Here is a 20,953-nt window from a genome sequence, read left to right as displayed (position 1 = left end):
TGGCCGGGCCTGGCCGCCCCTCCCTCTCAGCGGAGCCAGGGCGGGGAAGCGCAGAACTTGTTTGGGGCGCCCTCGTTCGGCTGGCTTCGACAGGACGCGGCCAGCCGCGCCTCCACCTGCCCCCCCAACTCCCCGCAACCTCTATGTGTACAAAGAGGGAACTCAGAAGTAAAGAGCTGGGAAATGGGGGAGACGGTACCCCCGATAATAAAAATGATAATAACAGCTGACCCATAAAAAGCGTTCCTCGGGTCGGTTCCATACAGTCGGCTCCAGCTTGAGGCCACCTCATTCACTCTCCCACAGATCGTTGCCCTGCAGCGCCTTCTGTCCTTCAGCATTCACAGGCGCCTTACCTGGCCCACCTCTCTCTGACAGACCGTGTTTCTCATTTCGGCACCCCGTGAGATCTTCCGTATCTCTGAATGGTCTCTCTCATTCATGGGATCTCTGTCTCTCCCTTCTAGACTGTGTGCTCCGTGGGGCCCTTGTTTACTGCTGATGCCCAACATGCAGTGACCGGCTGGGCTTCAGACCCGCGTGTATGGAGCAGATGACCCGATTCTTGCTGAACTCCCAGCACCAGTGTCAGACTTGTAACTGTTGGCTGAACACGTGACTGAATGAAAGAATGAATGGCTTTCTCTGTGCCTAGCATTTCCTCAGAAGCTCATGGCCAAGATTCAGTGAGAAAATACGTGGAAGGGTCAATGACAGTACCACAGAGGTCAGCTTGTGAACCCAGACCCCCTGACACAAAGTCTCTACTCACCCCCCCATCCGCCCCTAGAAAGCACCCAACAAGGGCGTCTAGCCCCTCAGAGATGCTTCCACGGACGGCAGGCTCGCCCTCCGCAGTCCCAGGCTGAGTCTCAGCATCTGAGGGGCAGCAAGCCGTTCTGCCCCAGTCTCTCACAGACACCTTCTCTCTGGATGTCAGAGAAACCCACTGCAGCAGGCACGGTTCAGAGACAGGCTGAGACCAGCCCAAGGTCACACAGCGGGTGCTGCGGCCAAACTCAAACCCAGCACTTTGAGCTTACCCTGTAGCTGGGAGAAAGAGACAATGAATGCAGAGGCTGGGAATGGTATGTGTTGCAGGTGGGGCCTGGGTTGGGGGCAGGTTCTCAGGGCGCGTCTCATGCCTCCTCCCTTCCCTCCCTTCTCCTGGTCTTATCCTCCTGTCAGCCAGCCTGGGGAGCTGGTGGAGGGCTGACCCTTGCTCTTGCAGATTAGGCAGGACCCATTATTTCCACTAGGAGCCCCATCCCTGGCCTGGCCCCTGGCTCCCAGCCTGGCCTGTGGGAAGAGCAGTTTACCCGAGTCCAAATTCCCTACTACAGCCCACCTCACCCCACCAGGGCAGGTCTGCTCTCTGAACCACAGCGTTGATTCAGGCCTTAGGGGTGCTCATAGTTAAGAGGGGAGATATATATACCATAACTTGCTGTGGGAATGGAGCCTACAGGCCATAAAGATCCAGGTCCCAGCCCTCGATGCTGTGAGCCCAAGTGACGGCGTTCCTATCCCTCCTGCCCTGAGGGCTAGTGTGAAGGCCTCCTGTCATGTCCAAATTTTGGGGTACTCCTGGGGGTTCTCTGGGCAGGGTGGGGAGGAACTGGGGATCCTCTTCCTGACACTCCCACTTTCCATCCCCACTGCTTCTGCTCGTTCGGTCCCTTGCCATGGCCACCCACCCTGAGAACATGGTCATGCTGGCCTGCAGTCTTGTGGGAGGCTGGGCTGCCCTGCACAGACCCTCAGAATGGAAGAACTGGGTTCAAATCCTCGCTCTGCCCAGCACGTTGGGAGGCCGTGAGCAAGTCGCTTACCTGCTCTGAGCCTCTTCCAGGGGGCTGATTCTACCAAGCTCCGGTGGCTGGGGGCCGAGAGCTCGGTGCTGAGGGCCTACATCCCAGCCCTTGCTCTCCTGCCTAAACCCTCCTGGGACTGGAGTATGCGGCCGCCACCGCGCCTCATCTTGCAGGCCTCAGACTGTGGCTCCCCAGCTCCACCCCACCTGAGGTCCCAGCCCCCTCTCCACCAGAGTGCAGCTAAGGCTGCTTTCAGCACCTCTTTGAAGCAGAGGCCCTGGAGAGGGAGGGTCCCGTGGGCCAAGACCGCTCCCTTAATCGAGGGTAGAGGTGGAAAGGCTGCCTTCCTTCCACCATTACTGCTTGCCAAGAAACCCTATCACCATTATCAAGCCTGGAAGAAAGTGTCCGAGGAGGAAGGAGCCCTTTAATAGGGGCTACCCTGGCCTTGGGAGACATGGGGTGGGGGGGGCAGGGAGAGGCTCAGGCTCAGGAAACAGGCTCCCATCCTGTTTGCCAAGGAGCTGCTGCCCAGCATATCTCTGAAGTATCCCTGTCCAAGGCCTAGAACCCTGGCTCTGGCCTGCTAGCCCCGGCACTGGCTGGCAGGCCCTCTGCCCCAGAGCGGATCTGTGCCCTTTCCTCTTCCTCCCTGATGCCTCCCAGTCTGCTAGCCACTCATCATATGTCCAGCTGCCTGCAGCTAGGGGTCATCTTGTACCCATTTGCTTCTTTCATGCCCCCGCAATCTCCAGCTTCTGGACAAGGTGACTGAGGCACAGAGGGGCTGGGTTCTGCTGTAGACTTGAACCCATGCCTGGGGGAGCAGAGGCTGCCACTCTCCACCCTGCATGGCTCTGCCCAGTGAGACCCGGTGGTCTCTGGATCCCTCAAGGGTATGGCTCTGCTCTTCTTTTGAGAGAGGATGAGGGGATCACACGTCCTGCCCCCCTTTCTCTGTCTCCTCAAGGGCAAGGAGTGGAGGCAGGATGAGCCAGCCTTCAAGTCAGAGGGCTAAAATCCTCCTACAAAGTTGCGTGACCTTGGGCAAGTCCCTTCCCCTCTCTGGGCCTCAAGTGTAAATAGTAATCCCACCCCACAGGGTCTCTGCCAAAGGCAAGGAGATTCCTTAGGTTAGAGCTGGTGTCCCACAAGGTGGGGATTTTGAGGATGGCCGGTGCCAGGCAGGGCCTCCCCTTAGGGGTCTGAGAGCCTGGGGCGAAGGGGCCTGCAGGGCCCGCTCCTCCTTGGCTGACCCCTCCTCCCCCAGAACCAGCTCTAGTCTCTTTCTGGGTTTCTAGGTGACTTGGCTGGCCCCTCTGGATGAGTTCTACTTTAAACCTACTGCTGCTACTGCCTCTGTATTGGGGGGGCTCCCACAGGGGCCCCCAGGCAGGAGCCCTCCCCCCCAGCCAAGCCCTGCGGGAGGGGCTGCAGCCCCCACCTATCCCAGTGCCCATGCGCCTTCCCCCTCCCATCCCTGGAGCGCCGATTTCAGGGCACCTGCTGTAGGCCAGGCACCGCAGAGCCCCTCCTCAACCCCCCTTGTCCGCGGACACCCGCGAGGCTTCTGAACCCTCTGGGCAAACGAGCAGAGCAGTTGTCTCCGTCGCAGGGTTCAGTAGGAAGCCCCACAGGGACAGGGTCCAGGTTCAGTCATGGGGGTCTACAGAACAAGAAGGGGGCTGTTCTAGGGCTTACTCTGGAAGACCAGGATGCTTAGGTCCTTAAAGGAGGCAGCAGGCGCCCGGCCTCCCCGGGCTAGGGACGGGGGAGGGGCGCCTGCCGGCAGGAGGCCCATTAGCTGGCTAAGTGCTCCCAGGGAGGGGGGGGAAGGGAACCGAGCTGCGGCAGGAGGGGGTGAGGCGAAGTGAGGGCAGAGAGGGGGGGTGGGAGTGGCTTTTCCTGCACTCAGCTCAGTGTTGCTGGAGTGTGGTGGGGGCAAGGCTCTGCGCCCCCGGCCCTAGCCTGGCCCTCCGGTAGTACCCTCGCCCCCGCCCCTCCGAAACCTAAGCCGGCTGACCCCCTCCCAGTCTTCAGCAACGCCCTCTACACCCAGTCCCTCTGGCTGCACCCTAACAACCACCCTGGCCCCAAGCTCTGTCCTCCAACCCCAGGCAAGTCCGGATGAGCACCCCCAGCGAAGCGCCGGGGGCCCTGTTATGCCCCTGCCCCATCCCCCCTCGGGCTGCAGTCGCCGCCCCGGCCGCCAGGGGGAGCCGCCGACACGGGGCGGGCGGGCCCGACGCGGGTGGGAGGGGGCGGTGCCGCTGCGGCCCCGCCCCCGCCCCGCCCCGCCCGGGCCCCGCCGATTCTCTGGTCGGTCCGGGACAGACTGGCGGGCGGGCGGGCGCTGACGCCGCGGGGCCGGAGCGGGCCGCGCGGGAGCGCGCGGAGGGAGCAGCGGCGCCGTCGGTCCTCGTCGGGGCTCCGAGGGTGCCCGACTCGTCCCCGGCCGGGCCATGGCGGGCGCCAGGCCCGGCGTCCACGCGCTGCAGCTGGAGCCGCCCACCGTGGTAGAGACCCTGAGGCGCGGGAGTAAGTTCATCAAATGGGACGAGGTAAGCGCGGGGGGCCCACCGTTCTACCCAGTTCCTGGGACTCCCTCGTTCAAGCTCAGTCAGACGCCGGGGACCCCCACCCGAGCCTGGCCTGGCCACGGCGCCCCCCCACCCCGAAGCCACTCTTGGCTGTGCTCCGGAAACTTGAGTCCCCAGTCGTGCCCGTAATGAAGACTTTGTCCCCCACCCCCAACCCCAGTCCATTCAGCTGTGTAAAATTTGGCTTTCCACTCTTTGGCCCGGAGATTTCGAACCCCAATGAATCCCGTTCCCCCCCCCCCCACACACACACGTCTTTTCACTCGCCCTTTCCACCCCTCCCTGCCTGCCGGTCTAATTCTGGTTCCCCCAACCCTGGCCTGGTCCTCAGACCATTGCCTGGCACTGGATCTGGCTGGAGGACCCTGGCTCCCAATCGGGCTCAGCGCACCCCCATTCTTCCTAGTGCCCTAGCCTGAACATTGTTCTCCATTCATCACTTTTTCACCCTATTCTTGCTGCACCCCTTTGCCCTGCTTCAGGAGCCCATCCCAGCTCTCTGCTCAGGAGGGAGCACCAAGTCACCCCCTAGTGGAGTCTTTGCCCCCCAGGTTCCTCCAGCCCTGGGGAACTTTGCTCTCCACTTCTTAGCATCAGGGACTTTGAACCCCAATAAATCCTTGGCCCCCCCCCCCTTTCTACCTGCCCTGCCGCTTCCCAGATGCCCCGGCCCCCACCTGCGGCTCTCCGACCGGTCCTCCGCCCCACCCCCATTTTCAGACCGCCCCCTCCTCTGCCCCCTGGGCCCCTCCTTCCCCAGGGCCTCCACCCGGCCTGCCTGAGCCACCCCGCTGCTTCTTCCCAGTCAGGCCGGAGGCCTGGAAGACTCTGGGTTCCTTTCCGGCTGGGTGGGGCGGGTAGGCGTGGGAGCTGGGGGGAGGGGCTGGGGGCGTGGCCTGAGGTAGCAGGTGTGCCTTAGAGGGGTGCCTGGGAGCTCCAGGGACCAGGGGAGACCCCTCCCCCCCAGTCCTGCGTGCAGGGAAAAGTTTCTCCTTTTCCTTCCAGTGTGATAAACCCAAATAAGGAAGTGGGAACTGGGAGAGGGCCCTGGGGGTGGGGTGGGGGTTGCTGACCGGGACTTAGGGCTGAAGAGCAGGGGGCCTGGGCTGTTTTTGAAGGCCAGACACTGGGGGAGGGGCAGGGGAAGGCCTTGGGGTCAGTACCCACAGAACTCCCCTCTCCTCACACTACTGGGGGACCTGAGCCACAGCGCAGGGTTGGGAATCCCAGGGAGGGGCTGAGGATTGGTGTCAGCACAGTGAAGTGGGGAGGCCCAGGCACCCCCAAAGTTCCAAGGCCTCCTGGCCTTTATAAAGAAAGAGATGGGCGGGGCTGGTGCAGGCCCCAGTTCTCCAAAAAAGGAAACTGAGTCTGGAAAATGGAGACTAATCCCAGTCCCCACAGTGGAGTTACAGCTAAGGCCAGGAGCTGGGAGCCTAGTAGGGGTCCTGCTTCCCTCCTTCCCAGGCCTCTGGACTCTGGAGCCATACTGCCTGTGAGCAAATTCTAGGGCCTCCTCTTGACCTTAAGCAAGCCACACAGCCTCCCTGTGCCTCAGGCTCCTCATCTGTTAGATGGGAAGAACAATAGCATATACTTCATAAGAATGTTAGGAGAACTGAGTGAGCTCCTAGAGGGCCACTGGCCCTGATGACCCCCCCCCCCTTTGGCTGCTGGTCCTGAGTCACACAGGGGTGGCCCTGGGAGTGTGCCAGCAACCAGATCCTCCTCAGAAAATAGGGCTGGCATACCCTTCCGGGCCCTCCTGCCAGCCGCAGGGCTGTTTGAGGGAGGACAGAATTAACTGTCCAGTCCCAAGGGCAGGGTGAGTCCCCTTCTGGCAGGATTCAGTCTATATTCTGTTAGATGGGGTGAGCCGCAAGACTGAGGCTCCCGTTGGGTGCAGTGCGGGGTGGGGAGGTCATGGGCTTTGAGGCCGATGTCCGGGCTGACTGGTTGTCATGGGGCCCTGAGGGACACATGAGCTGTAGAAGTCAGACTTCCGAACCCTCTGCTTTCATGCTGTAAATATTCTCAAGGGGGTTTCAGGGTGCTCCGACTCTGGGGAGGCCTCCCCAAGGAGGTGGGTCAGATTTCATGGGTCGAGAAGGAAGGAAAGAAAGGATATCCTAGCAAAGGAACAACAATGCAAAAGCCGGAGGAGGGGAAAGATAGTGGTCCATGTGACTGAGCCTTAGGGTCAGATACGGGTGAAGCCAGGAGGGGCATTGGGTCCCCAAATGTCATGACAGGGACAATTGTGTGAGCTTCATCCTGAGGACCGTAGGGGAACCCCAAAGGACCTGTGGGCTAGATGAGGCTTCATCTTCACTCACTGGCAGGAACACTGGGGTGGATGGCCTGAGGGAGCCCAGGGCCCAAGCCTGGCCCACAGCCCTCATTCACTGACCCCTGCCGTCCCATCCTGTCCCCAGGAGGCCTCCAGTCGGAACCTGGTAACCCTGCGTGTGGACTCCAATGGCTTCTTTCTGTACTGGACCGGACCCAACATGGTGAGGGGGGGCAGTGGTACAGCTTGCTCAGGTCTAGGGCCCCTGGCCCAGACCCTCGAACCCCTCCCACCCGCCCAGGAGGGTGGGGCCCCGCTGCTGGCTGACCTCTCCCACGGCTCCCTGGACAGGAAGTGCTAAGGGCGGGGGCTGAGGCTGGGGCTACAGCAGGGGGTGGCCACTCCCTGGCCTGGGTGGAGATCTTGGGGGCCCTTGGTTCTTGCCCCATAGCCTCTCCGACCTACCCTGGCATCTGGTTTCCCCAGGAGGTGGACACACTGGACATCAGTTCCATCAGGGACACGCGGACGGGGCGTTATGCCCGCCTGCCCAAGGTGAGTGGTGGGGTCCCGAACTAAGAATGGGAGTGAGGCCTTGGGGGATGGGGACACCCCTCTTTACCCTTGGCTTTCAACTCCTCAGGACCCCAAGATCCGGGAGGTGCTGGGCTTTGGGGGCCCTGACGCCCGGCTGGAGGAGAAGTTAATGACGGTGGTGGCTGGGCCAGACCCGGTGAATACGACATACTTGAACTTCATGGCCGTGCAGGATGACACAGCCAAGGTGGGCTGGCGCCTAAGGGTCGGCCATGGGAGCCACCGCCTCACTTGCCGAGTCAGCTGTCACTTAGCGTCTGTCGCGCACTAGGCTGTTCTCTGCCCCTATTTCTAATCATCCTCTGACAAAGCAGTATTTAAGCACTTAACTGTGGATCATACCTGATTCTGAGTGTGGTCTGGGGCTGGGCCAACTCCTCTGTTCCCCGTTCACCCCCTCCCACCCTCACCCCGTCTCCCGACCCCTCAGGTCTGGACCGAGGAGCTGTTCAAGCTGGCCATGAACATCCTGGCTCAGAACGCCTCCCGGAACACCTTCCTGCGAAAAGCGTGAGTCCCGGGCCTACCTGCGGGCTGTCGGGGACTCGGGTGGCCATGCCCAGCATGTGACCCTTTGGCCTGCCTCCCCAGATACACAAAGCTGAAGCTGCAGGTGAACCAGGATGGACGGATCCCGGTGAAGAAGTGAGTACCCTTTCCCTCAGCACCTTCTCTCCTGCCCCTACCTGGGTGACCTTCGCCCCCATGACTCTGACCCCTCTCACTTGCTCAGTATCCTCAAGATGTTTTCAGCAGATAAAAAGCGAGTAGAGACTGCACTGGAATCCTGTGGCCTCAATTTCAACCGGGTGAGGAGGCAGGGGCAACATAGGGAGGGCATCAAGGTGGGGGCCTGGTCTTTTGGGGCTGACTGCCCCTGGGTTCTCACCCCATGCTTCTGCCCTCCCCCCCCCAGAGTGAGTCCATCCGGCCCGATGAGTTTTCCTTGGAAATCTTCGAGCGGTTCCTGAATAAGTTGTGTCTGCGGCCAGACATTGACAAGATCCTGCTGGAGATGTGAGCAGGGCTGGGCCCACCTCCTAGCCCCCAGTGCTCTATGTGTGGCCTCTGCGGGCATTCCCTTCCAGCACAGTGAGGGGAAGCAGAGCTTCTGGGGGTCCCGGGGGGCCGGGACTGGGGCCGTGCTATGAACTGCTCTGTGCTGGCCCTTTGCTGGGGTTACTTGTATCAGCCTACGCCGGGCAGGGGACCGGGCGGCTGGATGTGCTATGGGACTTGCCTGAGCTCACAGAGCAAGTGACCACTGGAGCTGAGTTTGGGTCCAGGGTCCGGAAGCAGGCCTAGCAGGCCAAACCCTTGGGGGTTTCCAAAGCCCTTGTTAATGCCAATGCCAGCACCTCGTGGTTAGGAAAGGGGATGGGAAAACTGAGGCCCAGAGTGGACAGCCATTTGCCCAAGTCCCAGTGAGCAGGTGCTAGAGCCAGGCACCAACCTCCCGACTCCCGCTCCCAGGGTGAGGGCGTGGAGCAGGGGCTGGTGAGGCTCCAGCCTGACCCAGCTTCCTGCCTGGTCTAGAGGCGCCAAGGGCAAGCCATACCTGACGCTGGAGCAGCTCATGGACTTCATCAACCAGAAGCAACGGGACCCGAGGCTCAACGAAGTGCTGTACCCACCCTTGCGCCCCTCCCAGGCCCGGCTGCTCATTGAGAAGTATGAGCCCAACCAGCAGTTCCTGGAGCGAGGTGAGCCCGTGGGGATCCCGTCAGAGCGGGGGTGGGGGGTGGCAGCGGGAGGAGCCCCAGCTGAGCTTGCTGACCCCACCCGTCCCCCAGACCAGATGTCCATGGAGGGCTTCAGCCGCTACCTGGGAGGTGAGGAGAATGGCATCCTGCCCCTGGAGGCCCTGGATCTGAGCGCAGACATGACCCAGCCGCTGAGCGCCTACTTCATCAACTCCTCACACAACACCTATCTCACAGGTGAGCGAGCCCCCCTCGGGCAGCTGGGGTGGTGGCCTCCGTGCCCTCTGCCCTTTGCCTCTTCCATAGCTTCCCTCCTTTGGGGGTGGCCAGTGCTAGGCATGCAGGCGAGGAACAGGCAGTCTACCTCGGGGAGGAGCGGGGCTTCTCTGCACGGGCGCCTTTCCTGGGTGGTCTGGAAGGAGCACTGAAGACCGGGAGCAGGAGACTCCTTGGTGCTCTTCAGCGGGAAGGAGGCCGGAGGCAGGGTGGGTGCTGGGGCAGGTAGAGGTGAGAGGGAGTGAGAAAAGGAGGCAGGGCTAGACCAGGGCGTGGAAGGAATTTGGATTTATCCTAAGTGGGCAGGAAAGGCTTTCTGGAGGGGAGGTGATGAGACCTGGTATGTTTTGGGAAGAGTGACAAGCTCTGCGGAGATTGGATGGGAGGCAGGGAAGGGCCTACTGTCCCCAGGCAGGAGGTGATGGAGGCCGGTGCGGGGCAGCGGCAGGCGGTGGGAGGAGGAGAGGGAAATGAGGGGCCATGGGGACGTTGGGGACAACTCCCCCCTTCAGGCCAGTAGCTGGGGGGGCGGGGGGCAGCAGGTGTTTATCCGCGAGAGGGTGAGTCCTGGAGGAGGAACCAGTCATCAGCCAGCGCCGCTGGATGCTGACTCTGCCCAGCTTGGACGCATGCCAAGGGCTGGGTGGCAGGCCCGGGGCCCGGCCTTGGGGGATTGCAGGAGAGATGGTGCTGGTTCCACAGTGAATTAAGGAGTGATCGAGGGCTGGCCAGACAGCGTGCCAGGGCCGGGCTGGGCCGCCACAGGGGCCTCTGCGTCTCCAGCGTGGCTGGTTTCAGCACAGGCCTGGGGAGGAGGGCGAGGAGCCAGGCTGGCCGGGCGGCTGTGGTGATGTCTGAGGTCTGAGGGTCACTGTACCCAGCGGGGCAGCTGGCCGGGACCTCGTCGGTGGAGATGTACCGGCAGGCGCTGCTGTGGGGCTGCCGCTGCGTGGAGCTGGACGTGTGGAAAGGGCGGCCGCCCGAGGAGGAGCCCTTCATCACCCACGGCTTCACCATGACCACGGAGGTGCCGCTGCGGGATGTGCTCGAGGCCATCGCCGAGACCGCCTTCAAGACCTCGCCCTACCCCGTCATCCTCTCCTTCGAGAACCATGTGGACTCGTGAGTGGGCCCCTGACCTGGGGGACCCCACCCCAACCCCCACCCCATCGGCCCAGAGGCAGCCATCCCACCATGGCACTGTCCGACTGTTCCTGTGACCTCTGACCCTGAGGGCCTTTGATCTACCCTGGGGACATCAGCCTTACCGACCCCCCTCTCTGACCTTTGACCTTGGCCCCACAGGGCAAAGCAGCAGGCCAAGATGGCCGAGTACTGCCGTTCCATCTTTGGGGACGCGCTGCTCATCGACCCGCTGGACAAGTACCCGGTAGGAGGGCTTGGAGCTGTGGCAGGGTGGGGTGGGGGGGTGAGGGCACCCCGGCGGGCCCTGACCTGTCTGTGCCCACCAGCTGGCCGCAGGCGTCCCCCTGCCCAGCCCCCAGGACCTGATGGGCCGCATCCTGGTGAAGAACAAGAAGCGACACCGGCCCAGCACTGCTGTCCCCAACAGCTCTGTGCGCAAGCGGCCGCTGGAGCAGAGCAACTCGGCCCTGAGCGAGGGCTCTGCCACCACTGAGCCCTCCTCACCTCAGCTCGGTACGGCCCTGGCCCAGCCTTCGACCCTGATCCCGACCCTGAGCTCTCACGTCACTGAGCCCCGCCACCCTGGCGACCCTCCTTCTGCTCCCAACCTGCCCTCCCTCCTCACCAAGCCTCTCAGCTGAGGAGGGGACCTCTGACCCCCGACCCCAGGCACTGACCTCACTAAACTACACCCCGACTGGATTGGGTTCCATCCAATTCCTGATCCCCCAACCTCAGCTTCCCACCTCACAACCAGATTATGACTGAATTCTGACCCCTGGCCTCCGTGAACTACATCCTCATGCTTTGGCTGTGACCCTCAGACCTCTGACCCTTGTCCTGTGACCTCCTCTGAGCCTCTCTACCCAACTGGTTATAATTTTAGCTAACCCTCGATCTCTCACCTTACTGAAGTCCCCTGTATATCTGACCCCTGACCGCTCACCCCACTAAGCCTCCTCATTGGGTGTGGCTCTGATTGACCCCTGACTTGCAACCCCTCTGTGTCATCCTTTACCCCCACTGCCAAGGCAGTTGGACCCCAGATCCTGGCTTCTCACCCTTCTGAGCCACGCTGCCTGCCTCTTTGATGGATATAACTCTGGACCTTGACCTTTGACCCATGACCCCTGTGCACTACTACTGGGTTTAATACCATCCAACTCGTGACCTCTGCTCTCTCCCCGAGCCACCCTGCCCTGAGATGACCCCTCGACGTCCCCACTGAGTCACCTCCACAACCCCTCCTGGCTCCCGAGTGTCTGTGTTTGTCCTGACCCCCTCTGGCCCCATCATCTGCAGGGTCCCCCAGCTCTGACAGCTGCCCAGGCCTGAGCAATGGGGAAGAGGTGGGTCTGGAGAAGCCCAACCTGGAGCCTCGGAAGTCTCTGGGCGAGGACGGGCTACAGCGGGGCCCTGATGCTCTTGGATCTGCTGACCGTGAGGATGAGGAGGAAGATGAGGAAGAGGAAGAACAGACAGATCCTAAAAAGCCCACCACGGATGAGGTCAGCCCTGTAGGCAGGAAGAGGGAGAGGGAGCATGGCTTAATTACCCAGGCGTTTGCTGAGCACCCACTGTGTGCTGGGTCTGGCCATGATCAGATGCTAGCCCTGTTCTCCTGGAGTCCACAGGGGGTGTATGTATGGAGGGGGGAGAAGGGGTCTGAGGTAAACAGGCATGGAAGCAAGTGAAATTATGCTCGTGACTGGGCTGGGGAGGGGCAAGTTAGGGTGTAGAATTGGGGGGAAGTAGGGGAGACTGACTGGGCAGGGAGGTTGGGCAATTGGACCTGAGCCAGAGGGACACCATATGCAAAGACCCTGTGGCAGGACTGGAGAGTACAGGAAGGGGCAGTGTAAGACAAGGGAGTGCTGAGTTCTGAGGAGTGGAGGTGACGGAGAAGGTGGATCCATGAGGTCAGGTTTGGGAGGGGCCTGGAGTGAGGAAGGGTGTGAGCAGGGGTGGCCAAGTTCAGCATTGCGGGTGTTGAGGTCAGGGCTCTTGGTGGGCCACCGAGAGGAGATAGCAGCATGGTGGTTAGAAATAATGGCTCATCTGCATGGGAATCATTGAGTCCCTGGGGTTGGGTGAGGAGTTCCAGCTTCCAAGGATCAGGGAGGCAGGAGGCAAAGGAGGAAGGTAGGGTCCAGGGCAAGGCCCCAGAGGGGATGGGACCAGGACTGACAGGCCGGAGGGACTGGGGCCCTTGCTGAGAGCCACTGGGCAGTGTGATTGCAGAGGCGGGCAGAGGGTCAGCACCTCGTTCCTGACAGGGGGCAGGTGAGGGAACTTCCAGCTGAGGGTTGGGGGGCATGGCACTGCTGACCCTTCGTCTGGGGGCCGCAGGGCACTGCCAGCAGTGAGGTCAATGCCACCGAGGAAATGTCAACACTCGTCAACTACATCGAGCCCGTCAAGTTCAAGTCATTTGAGGCTGCTCGAAGTGAGTGGGGTAGGAGACGGTGGGAACAGGAGCCAGCCCAGCCTTTCCAGGCCTGACCCCCTCCCACTCCTCCCCCCCCGCCCCCCAGAAAGGAACAAATGCTTCGAGATGTCATCCTTCGTGGAAACCAAGGCCATGGAGCAACTGACCAAGAGCCCCATGGAGTTTGTGGAGTATCCTTCCACACTGCCAGGGCTGGCCGACCAGGATGGGGGTGCTCAGAGGCTGGCCCAGATGTTCTGACCCCACTTCCGCCACCCGCACAGGGTCCTGACCCTCGAGCACCCTGGTCTGGGCTTGGGGCTAGCCTGGGAAACTGCTCAGGGGCGGGGCCGAGAGGCAGGGGGCTAGAGGGGCAGCTAGAGCAAAGGCCGGGAAGTGGGTTCACAGGAGCGGAGCATGGGCCTGGCGAGCCGGCCAGGAGGCGGGGGCCAGTACACGACGTGGCCCCTGACCGCCAACCTCAGATACAACAAACAGCAGCTCAGCCGCATCTACCCCAAGGGCACCCGCGTGGACTCGTCCAACTACATGCCCCAGCTCTTCTGGAACGTCGGCTGCCAGCTTGTTGCGCTCAACTTCCAGACCCTGGGTGAGCACTAGCCTGCCTCGACTGCCTGGCCTCCAACCTCACTGACTTCTGCTCGGTGACCCTGCCCGTGTTGTCTGAAGGGACCTCTGACTCTCTAATCCCAGGGTAGCCCGTTCCACCGTCAGGCACCTCAAGTGTTGACATGTTCCTCCTGGCAGCCTCTGACATGGGATGGGGTGGGGGTGGGGGGACGCTGACCCTCCAGACCAGCTCTCGGGACAAGAGCAGCTGAGGTGGAACCGGGACAGGAAAACCAAGGCCTGGGCAAACCCCACCTCCTGACCTTGGCTGACCCTAGACTTTCCCCCTGTCTGATCTTTCCTGAGTCTGGACCCCTGATCCCATTTGATCTGACCCTAATGCCCCCTCATCCTCCCTCTACATTGAACTGTCCTTCCTGCCTCCTCACCCTATTGGCCTTGCTGGCCCTCGGCCTCCCCCTGTCACCCCCAGACGTGGCGATGCAGCTCAACGCAGGCGTGTTTGAGTACAACGGGCGCAGTGGCTACCTGCTCAAGCCCGAGTTCATGCGGCGGCCAGACAAGTCCTTCGATCCCTTCACCGAGGTCATCGTGGACGGCATCGTGGCCAATGCCTTGCGGGTCAAGGTGGAGCCAGGGAGCAGTGACGGCTCTGGCGGGCTGTCCTGGGGGTGGGACTCTGGGCAGTTGCCTCACTGTCCTGCCTTCCGCCCCCCCCCCCAGGTGATCTCGGGACAGTTCCTTTCCGACAGGAAGGTGGGCATCTACGTGGAGGTGGACATGTTCGGCCTCCCCGTGGACACGCGGCGCAAGTACCGCACTCGGACCTCTCAAGGGAACTCCTTCAATCCCGTGTGGGACGAGGAGCCCTTTGACTTCCCCAAGGTGAGCCTGGCGCCCGTGCCTGCCCTGCCAGCCTCTCTTGGCAGGGGGAGCAGCAAGCAGGCACGCGGGTAGTGCTCAGGGGTCGGAAGGCAGGGTGCCGAGGGACCTCGAGCCTGGGCCTGTCACCTCCAGGCCCCATGTAGGCCCTGCGCGTGCCAGGGTCGGGCTCGGGCTCCTTGCCCTCTGGAGGCTTCGAGAAGAGGACAGCAAGGTGAGACAGCAGGAGGGCCCGCAGCCCCCTGTGAGGAGAGGGTGTAGCCCGCCCCATCGCCCAGGCAGGAAGGACCGGTCTGCGCTCACAGGCGCAAGCTCACACCGGCTCGTCCTGGCCTCCCGAATGGACTGGACCTCTGTGCCCCAGACCCAGGGCTCCCAGTCCAGTTCCTAAGCTGGCGAGGCCTGAACCTGTCCCGTCAAGAGTGGTGCCTGGAGGGGTCTGCCCGTTCTCCTCACGGCCGGCTGAGCGGCAGTGCTGACGGACGGGCGGTCATTGGCTCAGCTGGTCGGAGGGTCCGCTCGGAGCGCCGGCCTCAGTGGCAGCCGTCCGTCGTGGCTCAGTGGACACGGCGGCCACGGGGCGGCCATGGGGCGGCCACGGGGCGGCAGTGAGGCTCAACGCCGGTCTGGGCCCTCAGGTGGTGCTGCCCACACTAGCTTCGCTGCGCGTCGCGGCCTTCGAGGAGGGCGGCAAGTTCGTGGGGCATCGGATTCTGCCTGTCTCGGCTATCCGCTCAGGTGAGGCCGTCTGGGCTCTGGGAAGTGCAGGGGCAGTGGGGGGGCGGGGGCTGGTGGGGCCCAGCCGCTTTGCCGCCCCATCCTCGCAGGGTACCACTACATCTGTCTGCGGAACGAGGCCAACCAGCCGCTTTGCCTGCCAGCCCTGCTCATTTACACCGAGGCCTCCGACTACATTCCCGACGACCACCAGGGTGAGCTGGGGGGGGGGGGGGCGGGGAGACACAGGCCAGGTGGGGTAGGGGGCGGGGGCGCCAACCAGGACAGCCGTTGTGGGGGGTGAACAGACCTGAGGGTGGGTTCTGTGGTCCTTCCACGGAACCAGAACGGCGGGGATGGTGTGGCCTTGGGGCTTGTGTCTCTGAAACCCTTGCCCTCCGCCCCCACCCAGACTACGCTGAGGCCCTGATCAACCCCATCAAGCACGTTAGCCTGATGGACCAGAGGGCCAAGCAGTTGGCCGCCCTCATTGGGGAGAGTGAGGTGAGCCAGGGCAGGTCAGGGGCAGGTCGGGGGAGCAGGCTCAGGCTGACCTGGACCCTGGGGGCTGCTGGGGGGGTGGGGGTGGGGGGGTGCGGTGAGGGCTGATCTCCGGGCCAGGTCCTGTAAAGCACCCTGCAGCCTTCCCCACTCTCCTCTGCCTGCACTGCCCCATCCCAGTCCCAGCTGGGGCTCCGGCCCCTCTCCCCATGAGTCGGGCTGTTCACTGCCTTACTGCAGATGCCAACCTGATGCATTTACCCACACCCTCTGCTGGGAGGGCTGGTTCCCCTTTCTGGCTTCTCTCATCCAGACCACATAATAAAGCCAAGTGAGTGCCGCGCGCCAGATTCTGCCTGGCCGGGTGGGAGCTCTTTTCACCCACTCGACTCATATAATCCTCCCCGCACCACCTGAGTTTGGTCCTGCCACCCCAGTGTAGACACGGGAACGCTGAGGCTCTCCAGCTGGGCCTTCAACCCTCAGCTCTGCTCCGACACCGGCATGATGTGGGGCTTCTGGTCTCTCTGACTCAGTGAGCTCAGCAGCCCAGGGTTACTGTCCACACGTTAAGGATGTGGGAACTACCCCTTTTGCCTGTGAGAGGCTTTCAGGACAGACCTGGGCTGGCATTCCTCCAATGGCAGCAGGGTCAAAGTTGAAGTGCAGGGTTCGGCTGCTTCCCCGAAGCAGTTGGAAGCCACAGAAGCTTTTAAAACCCGGGGTCCTGGGAGCCAGGAGCCAGGCAGTGGCTTCTGTGGGGAGGGGTCAGGAGCAGAGCCTTGCCCGCACGTCCAGACCCAGTCCCACGGGGCCTGTGGCAGGCGGAGAGAGAGGCTGCTTGGAGCTGTTAGCGGGAGAGGCTAGTGCCCACTCTGCGGTCACTTCCTTCGTTGATTTAATCAGGAGCCAAGCAACGAGGAAGATGAGCAGCTGTGGGCAAGGTTGGAGGGGGGACTTGGAGAGGGAGGAAATTTGGGGTGGGGCCAAGGCTTTCCTGAACAATCTGGAAGTTTCCCGAGCACACGCAATGGGGCCTGGCATCCGAGAGACACGATCTCATGTTACCTTTCCACACCCCGCGTGGAAAAGGGGTTTTGAAATTTGAGCTCTCTTATTTCTTTCGTAGTTGTTCCAACAGCCCCATATGATAGACGAGGAGCCCAGGCCAGACGGGCTGAGGGGAAGCCGACCGGGGGCACTGGGGAGCCCTGGGAGGTTAGAACAGCATTTCTGGAAAGAACCTTCTGCTCTCTCCCCGTCAGGCTCAGGCTGGCCCAGAGACCTGCCAGGAGACTCAGCCTCAGCAGCTTGGGTCCCAGCTGACCCCAAATCCCACACCCAGCCCGCTGGACACCTCCCCGCGCCGGCCCCCAGGCCCTACCACGTCCCCTACCAGCTCTTCCCTCAGCAGCCCAGGTAAGGGGCGGCCAGGGCGGGTTGGAGGATGGGGGACGGGTTGGGGGATGGGGGGGTGTGGGGGTAGCTCTGCTGTGCTTCCCCCACCCCTCACAGCCCTGCCTTCTCTCTGCAGGGCAGCGGGACGACCTCATCGCCAGTCTCCTCTCAGGTGTGGGGCGGGGCTGTCCCGGAGGGGAGTGGGGTGCTCCTGCGGGCTGGCCTGCGCCCGCCCCCACCCAGCCCACCTTTGCTCTGTTGCGCAGAGGTGGCCCCGGTCCCGCTGGACGAGCTCCGAGGCCACAAGGCGCTGGTGAAGCTCCGGAGCCGGCAGGAGCGAGAGCTGCGGGAGCTGCACAAGAAGCACCAGCGGAAGGCCGTGGCCCTCACGCGCCGGCTGCTCGACGGCCTGGCCCAGGCCCGGGCGGAGAGCAAATGCCACCAGCGGCCGGGCGTCCTGTGAGTGTCCCACCTGCCCGCACGCCCGTGGGCGGCGTGTCCTGGGGTGACTACGAGGGTGTGTGCGCCTGTGGGGGTTTTCACTGGGGGCCGGGGGTGGGGTGGGCACGGCGGGATGGCCAGGGGCTGCCCCTTGACCCCCGGGGAGTCAAGGTTTGGTGTAAGGAAGATCGAGGAACCTTCCACATGGGCCCCATCCTCTGCCAGGGAGCCGCGCCTCGGCTGAAGTCCCCCACGAGCAGCCTGTCTTCCCAGAGACTGTTGCCCCTACAGGCTCCCAGAGTTCGTTCCCCCGGAGCTAATGGGCCTGGTTGTTGGCATCACAGACCCTGCCCCCGCCCCCCCCGCCCCCGGGCTGGTTTCTGCCATTGCCTATTGGGATCTGCCCTGTCCGCCACTGCCCTCCCAGCCCAAGTCCAGGTGACAACCTGAGGATCACCCAGAGGGATTCTTCCTACAGAGGCGGGGAGAACGAGAAGGAGGAGGAGGAAGAGATGAAGCGGTATCAAGAATTCCAGAAGAGACAGGTGCAGAGTCTGCTGGAGCTGAGGGAGGCCCAGGCGGATACAGAGGCTGAGCGGAGGCTGGAGCACCTGAGACAGGTGAGGTGGGCGTGTGGCAGCGAGGGACAGCCTGCCTCCCGGACAGAGCTGGCATCAGCCTGGGTCACCTGTTGGCCACCTGTGTCCGCAGGCTCAGCAGCGGCTCAGGGAGATTGTCCTGGATGCTCACACAACTCAGTTCAAGAGGCTGAAGGAGATGAACGAGAGGTGAAGGCAGGAGATCTTGTGGGGGGTGGGGCAGGGGACTCCCTGGTGCTCGGAGGAGAGGAGAGCCCCCGGACCTGCCATTGACCCTTTCTCCACCCCCACTTGGCCCTTCCAGGGAGAAGAAGGAACTGCAGAAGATTCTGGACAGGAAGCGCCACAACAGTATCTCAGAGGCCAAGACAAGGGAGAAACATAAGAAGGAGGCGTAAGGGCCCTGGGGCCGGGAGCCGCTGGAGGGCTGGCAGCTGCTGGGGGCAGGGGGCCGTTGGGGGCTGGGCAGGCAGGGCTGGGGGCCAGGCACCGAGCCCCCTCTTCCTCTCTCCCTGCAGGGAACTGACAGAGATTAACCGTCGGCACATCACCGAGTCGGTCAACTCCATCCGTCGGGTGAGTGAGGCTCAGGTGCCACCCTGGCCCCAGCCCACCCCTCTCTTCCTTCAGTCATGAGGAACTTGTCTCCTCAGTGCCTGGCCTGCCTGTGTGTGGCTACGTTGCCCTAGAGGGACTTCTAGAGCCTTTTCCTCTGGGCCCTCTCCGGCCCTGATGTATCCAGAGCTAACCGTCTACAACAGTGTCTCATGGCTTTGGAGTCTCTGGGTCCGGAACCTTTGCTATAAGGGTCACCTCAGACCCCTGCTCCCCCCCCCCAGTCCTGGGAGCCTGCCCCTGCCTGACCTCTGTGCGCAGCCAGAGCCCGAGGGCCCTCCCCGCCCCTCCCTCAGAGACCCTCGGCCGAGCCCAGCCCTCACCCCCGCCCCCCTGCAGCTGGAGGAGGCCCAGAAGCAGCGGCATGAGCGCCTCGCGGCTGGGCAGCAGCAGGCCCTACAGCAGCTGGTAGAAGAGGAGCCCAAGGTGAGGCCTGGGGGGAGGCGGGCAGCGGGCGGGCAGAGCGCCGGGTGGCCGGGCCTCGCCTGTGTCATTCCCTCCTCCTCCCTCAGCTGCTGGCCCAGCTGGCCCGGGAGTGTCAGGAGCAGCGGGCGAGGCTGCCCCAGGAGATCCGCCGGAGCCTGCTGGGCGAGACGCCGGAGGCGCTGGGGGACGGGCATCTGGTGGCCTGTGCCAGCAACGGGCACGCACCTGGGAGCGGTGGGCACCTGTCTGGCGCTGACTCGGAGAGCCAAGAGGAGAACACCAAGCTCTGAACTGGCTGAGCAAGAGGTGGCCGCCGCACGGGTGCTGGGAGGGCAGGAAGCTAAGACACTAATGCTTTTTTTTTTTTTTTTTAACTTTTTATCTTTAGAAATTTTATTTTTTTAAACTGGGGCAAGCACCCCACACTAACTCCCTTCTTTCACCCTCCTGGGGCCCCATTCGTCCCCAGCCCCTCCTTCCTGCCTTCAGTCCTAAGGAAGGTGCTGGGTCACTGTGGGCCGCAAGGGTTTCGCCCTCCCATGATACCCGCGCCCCAGAGTGGGAGCTGTCTCCCTCACTTCCCCGGGGAACACTGGCAGAGACTTTGAGCTCTGGGAAGTAGGGGGTCACATGCTTTCTCTATTCTTTGGGAATTTTTTTTTACATGAATAAAAGTGGATTTCAGGGACCCTGTGTGCAGTGTGGTTTGGGGTGGGGGGCAGTTCTGGAGAGGACCCTGGGCCCTGGGCCTGGCTCCGCTGCTCTCCTGGGGCTTTGGTTTCCTCATCTATAAAGTGGGCTGGTGGGCATTGTGGGGTTGAGGTCAGGCCCCCAGTGGAGGGCTGCTGGGTTTCAACCTTGAGACCTCCTTGCCTGGGTCCTTGCAGATCTTCACAATGACCTGACATCCAGTGGCCTCCCCCAGGCTTTCCCGCCTTTATGCCCTCTGTCCCCGACCCATCGCTTCTGCCCCCCCCCGCCAACTCCCATTTCTTTTCTCCCTCATGGGCTCTTCTTGTCCTCCCTTCACAGAGGCTCAGGCCTCTGCGTCAGGAAGCCTTCCCTGCCCCCCCTTCCTGTCGCCTGATAATGACCCAAGCGCCCAGCATCTTCCGCCGAGGCTGCTCTGGGCCCCTCGCAGGCAGTTGACTCTAATCGGGGATGGACCTGGTCCGCTCAGAACCTGTCCACCATCAGGGGCCCCGGGCTCTCAGTGATACAAATGGGGGGGGGGCTGGTAGTGACCCCTGGGAGAAGGGAAGCTGACCGTCACAGACGCTCACAGGGACCAGGAGACCCAGCATCCCCCTCATCCCTGTGAGGGAGACGTTATGCCTGTTTTACATATGAGGAAACTGAGGCCCAGAGCAGAAGTCACATGTGCCAGGCCACAGCTAAGTCAAGATGTCCTGACCCGGAGGCAGGGCGGGCCTGGACCCGCTATGACAGACTGTCTTCCGCCTCGGGACAGCGTGGAGTGGCAGAGACCCCGCAGCGAGGGTGCGGCTAGGTTCTGCTGCAGGGTCAGGCTGGCACTTCTTCAAGGCCTCTCCCAGCTTCCTGGGGCTTCCCGGGCTGACTACCTCCCTCCTCCAGAGGCAGGCAGCCTCTTATCTGGGCTTATCTCCTGCCAATTGAGTGTTTTCGTTCTTTGTTTTTGCTGCAGCCTCAGGCAAACAGATAGGGTGGGGAGGCGATAGAGCAAGGGCTTCCAGAGCTGGCCCTTCCCAGGGCTGGGGGCCTCTCCCCTTTGCCCTGCTCCCTCAGGGTTAATACCATTGTCCAAACCCTCCCTGCGTCTGTGGTCAGGCCTGGTCCTGTCCCCTAGAGTAGGCCTGGCCTACTGTATTCCGTGGCCAGGCCCCTCAGCCACCAAGGCCTATCTTCCTGATTTGCCTTGTCTCTACCTACAGAAACACTCCATGTCAG

At 62.5% G+C, this 20,953-nt stretch overlaps 1 protein-coding gene across 1 annotated transcript; it reads left to right on the top strand.

The window, feature by feature from the left end:
• Window positions 1-4,145: 4,145 nt before the first annotated feature.
• On the top strand, window positions 4,146-19,712 carry PLCB3 (phospholipase C beta 3). Its single transcript, XM_036100365.2, has 31 exons — window positions 4,146-4,375; window positions 6,850-6,927; window positions 7,191-7,259; window positions 7,348-7,488; window positions 7,732-7,811; window positions 7,893-7,946; window positions 8,035-8,110; window positions 8,218-8,318; window positions 8,838-9,004; window positions 9,095-9,241; window positions 10,162-10,402; window positions 10,586-10,670; window positions 10,753-10,939; window positions 11,729-11,934; window positions 12,776-12,872; window positions 12,961-13,045; window positions 13,340-13,464; window positions 13,918-14,072; window positions 14,169-14,330; window positions 14,966-15,065; window positions 15,155-15,259; window positions 15,457-15,548; window positions 16,811-16,964; window positions 17,080-17,115; window positions 17,210-17,402; window positions 17,863-18,004; window positions 18,096-18,172; window positions 18,288-18,377; window positions 18,502-18,559; window positions 18,938-19,024; window positions 19,111-19,712. Exons 1-31 carry the CDS (start codon window positions 4,277-4,279, stop codon window positions 19,312-19,314), a joined length of 3,693 nt encoding a protein of 1,230 aa, XP_035956258.1. The 5' UTR covers window positions 4,146-4,276; the 3' UTR covers window positions 19,315-19,712.
• The last annotated feature ends 1,241 nt before the right edge of the window (window positions 19,713-20,953 follow it).

The sequence above is a fragment of the Halichoerus grypus genome, chromosome 11 (assembly GCF_964656455.1).
Source record: "Halichoerus grypus chromosome 11, mHalGry1.hap1.1, whole genome shotgun sequence".
Lineage (NCBI taxonomy): Eukaryota > Metazoa > Chordata > Mammalia > Carnivora > Phocidae > Halichoerus > Halichoerus grypus.
Note: the sequence above shows the minus strand (reverse complement) of the source record. Positions and strands in the feature narration are given on the sequence as shown.

Bases quoted from the DNA above. Each gene is read 5' to 3' on its own strand.
- PLCB3 (XM_036100365.2), top strand. From the start codon at position 4,277: ATGGCGGGCGCCAGGCCCGGCGTCCACGCGCTGCAGCTGGAGCCGCCC. The intron at 7,947-8,034 runs GTGAGTACCCTT...TCACTTGCTCAG, and splicing joins GGACGGATCCCGGTGAAGAA to TATCCTCAAGATGTTTTCAG. The intron at 13,465-13,917 runs GTGAGCACTAGC...TGTCACCCCCAG, and splicing joins GCTCAACTTCCAGACCCTGG to ACGTGGCGATGCAGCTCAAC.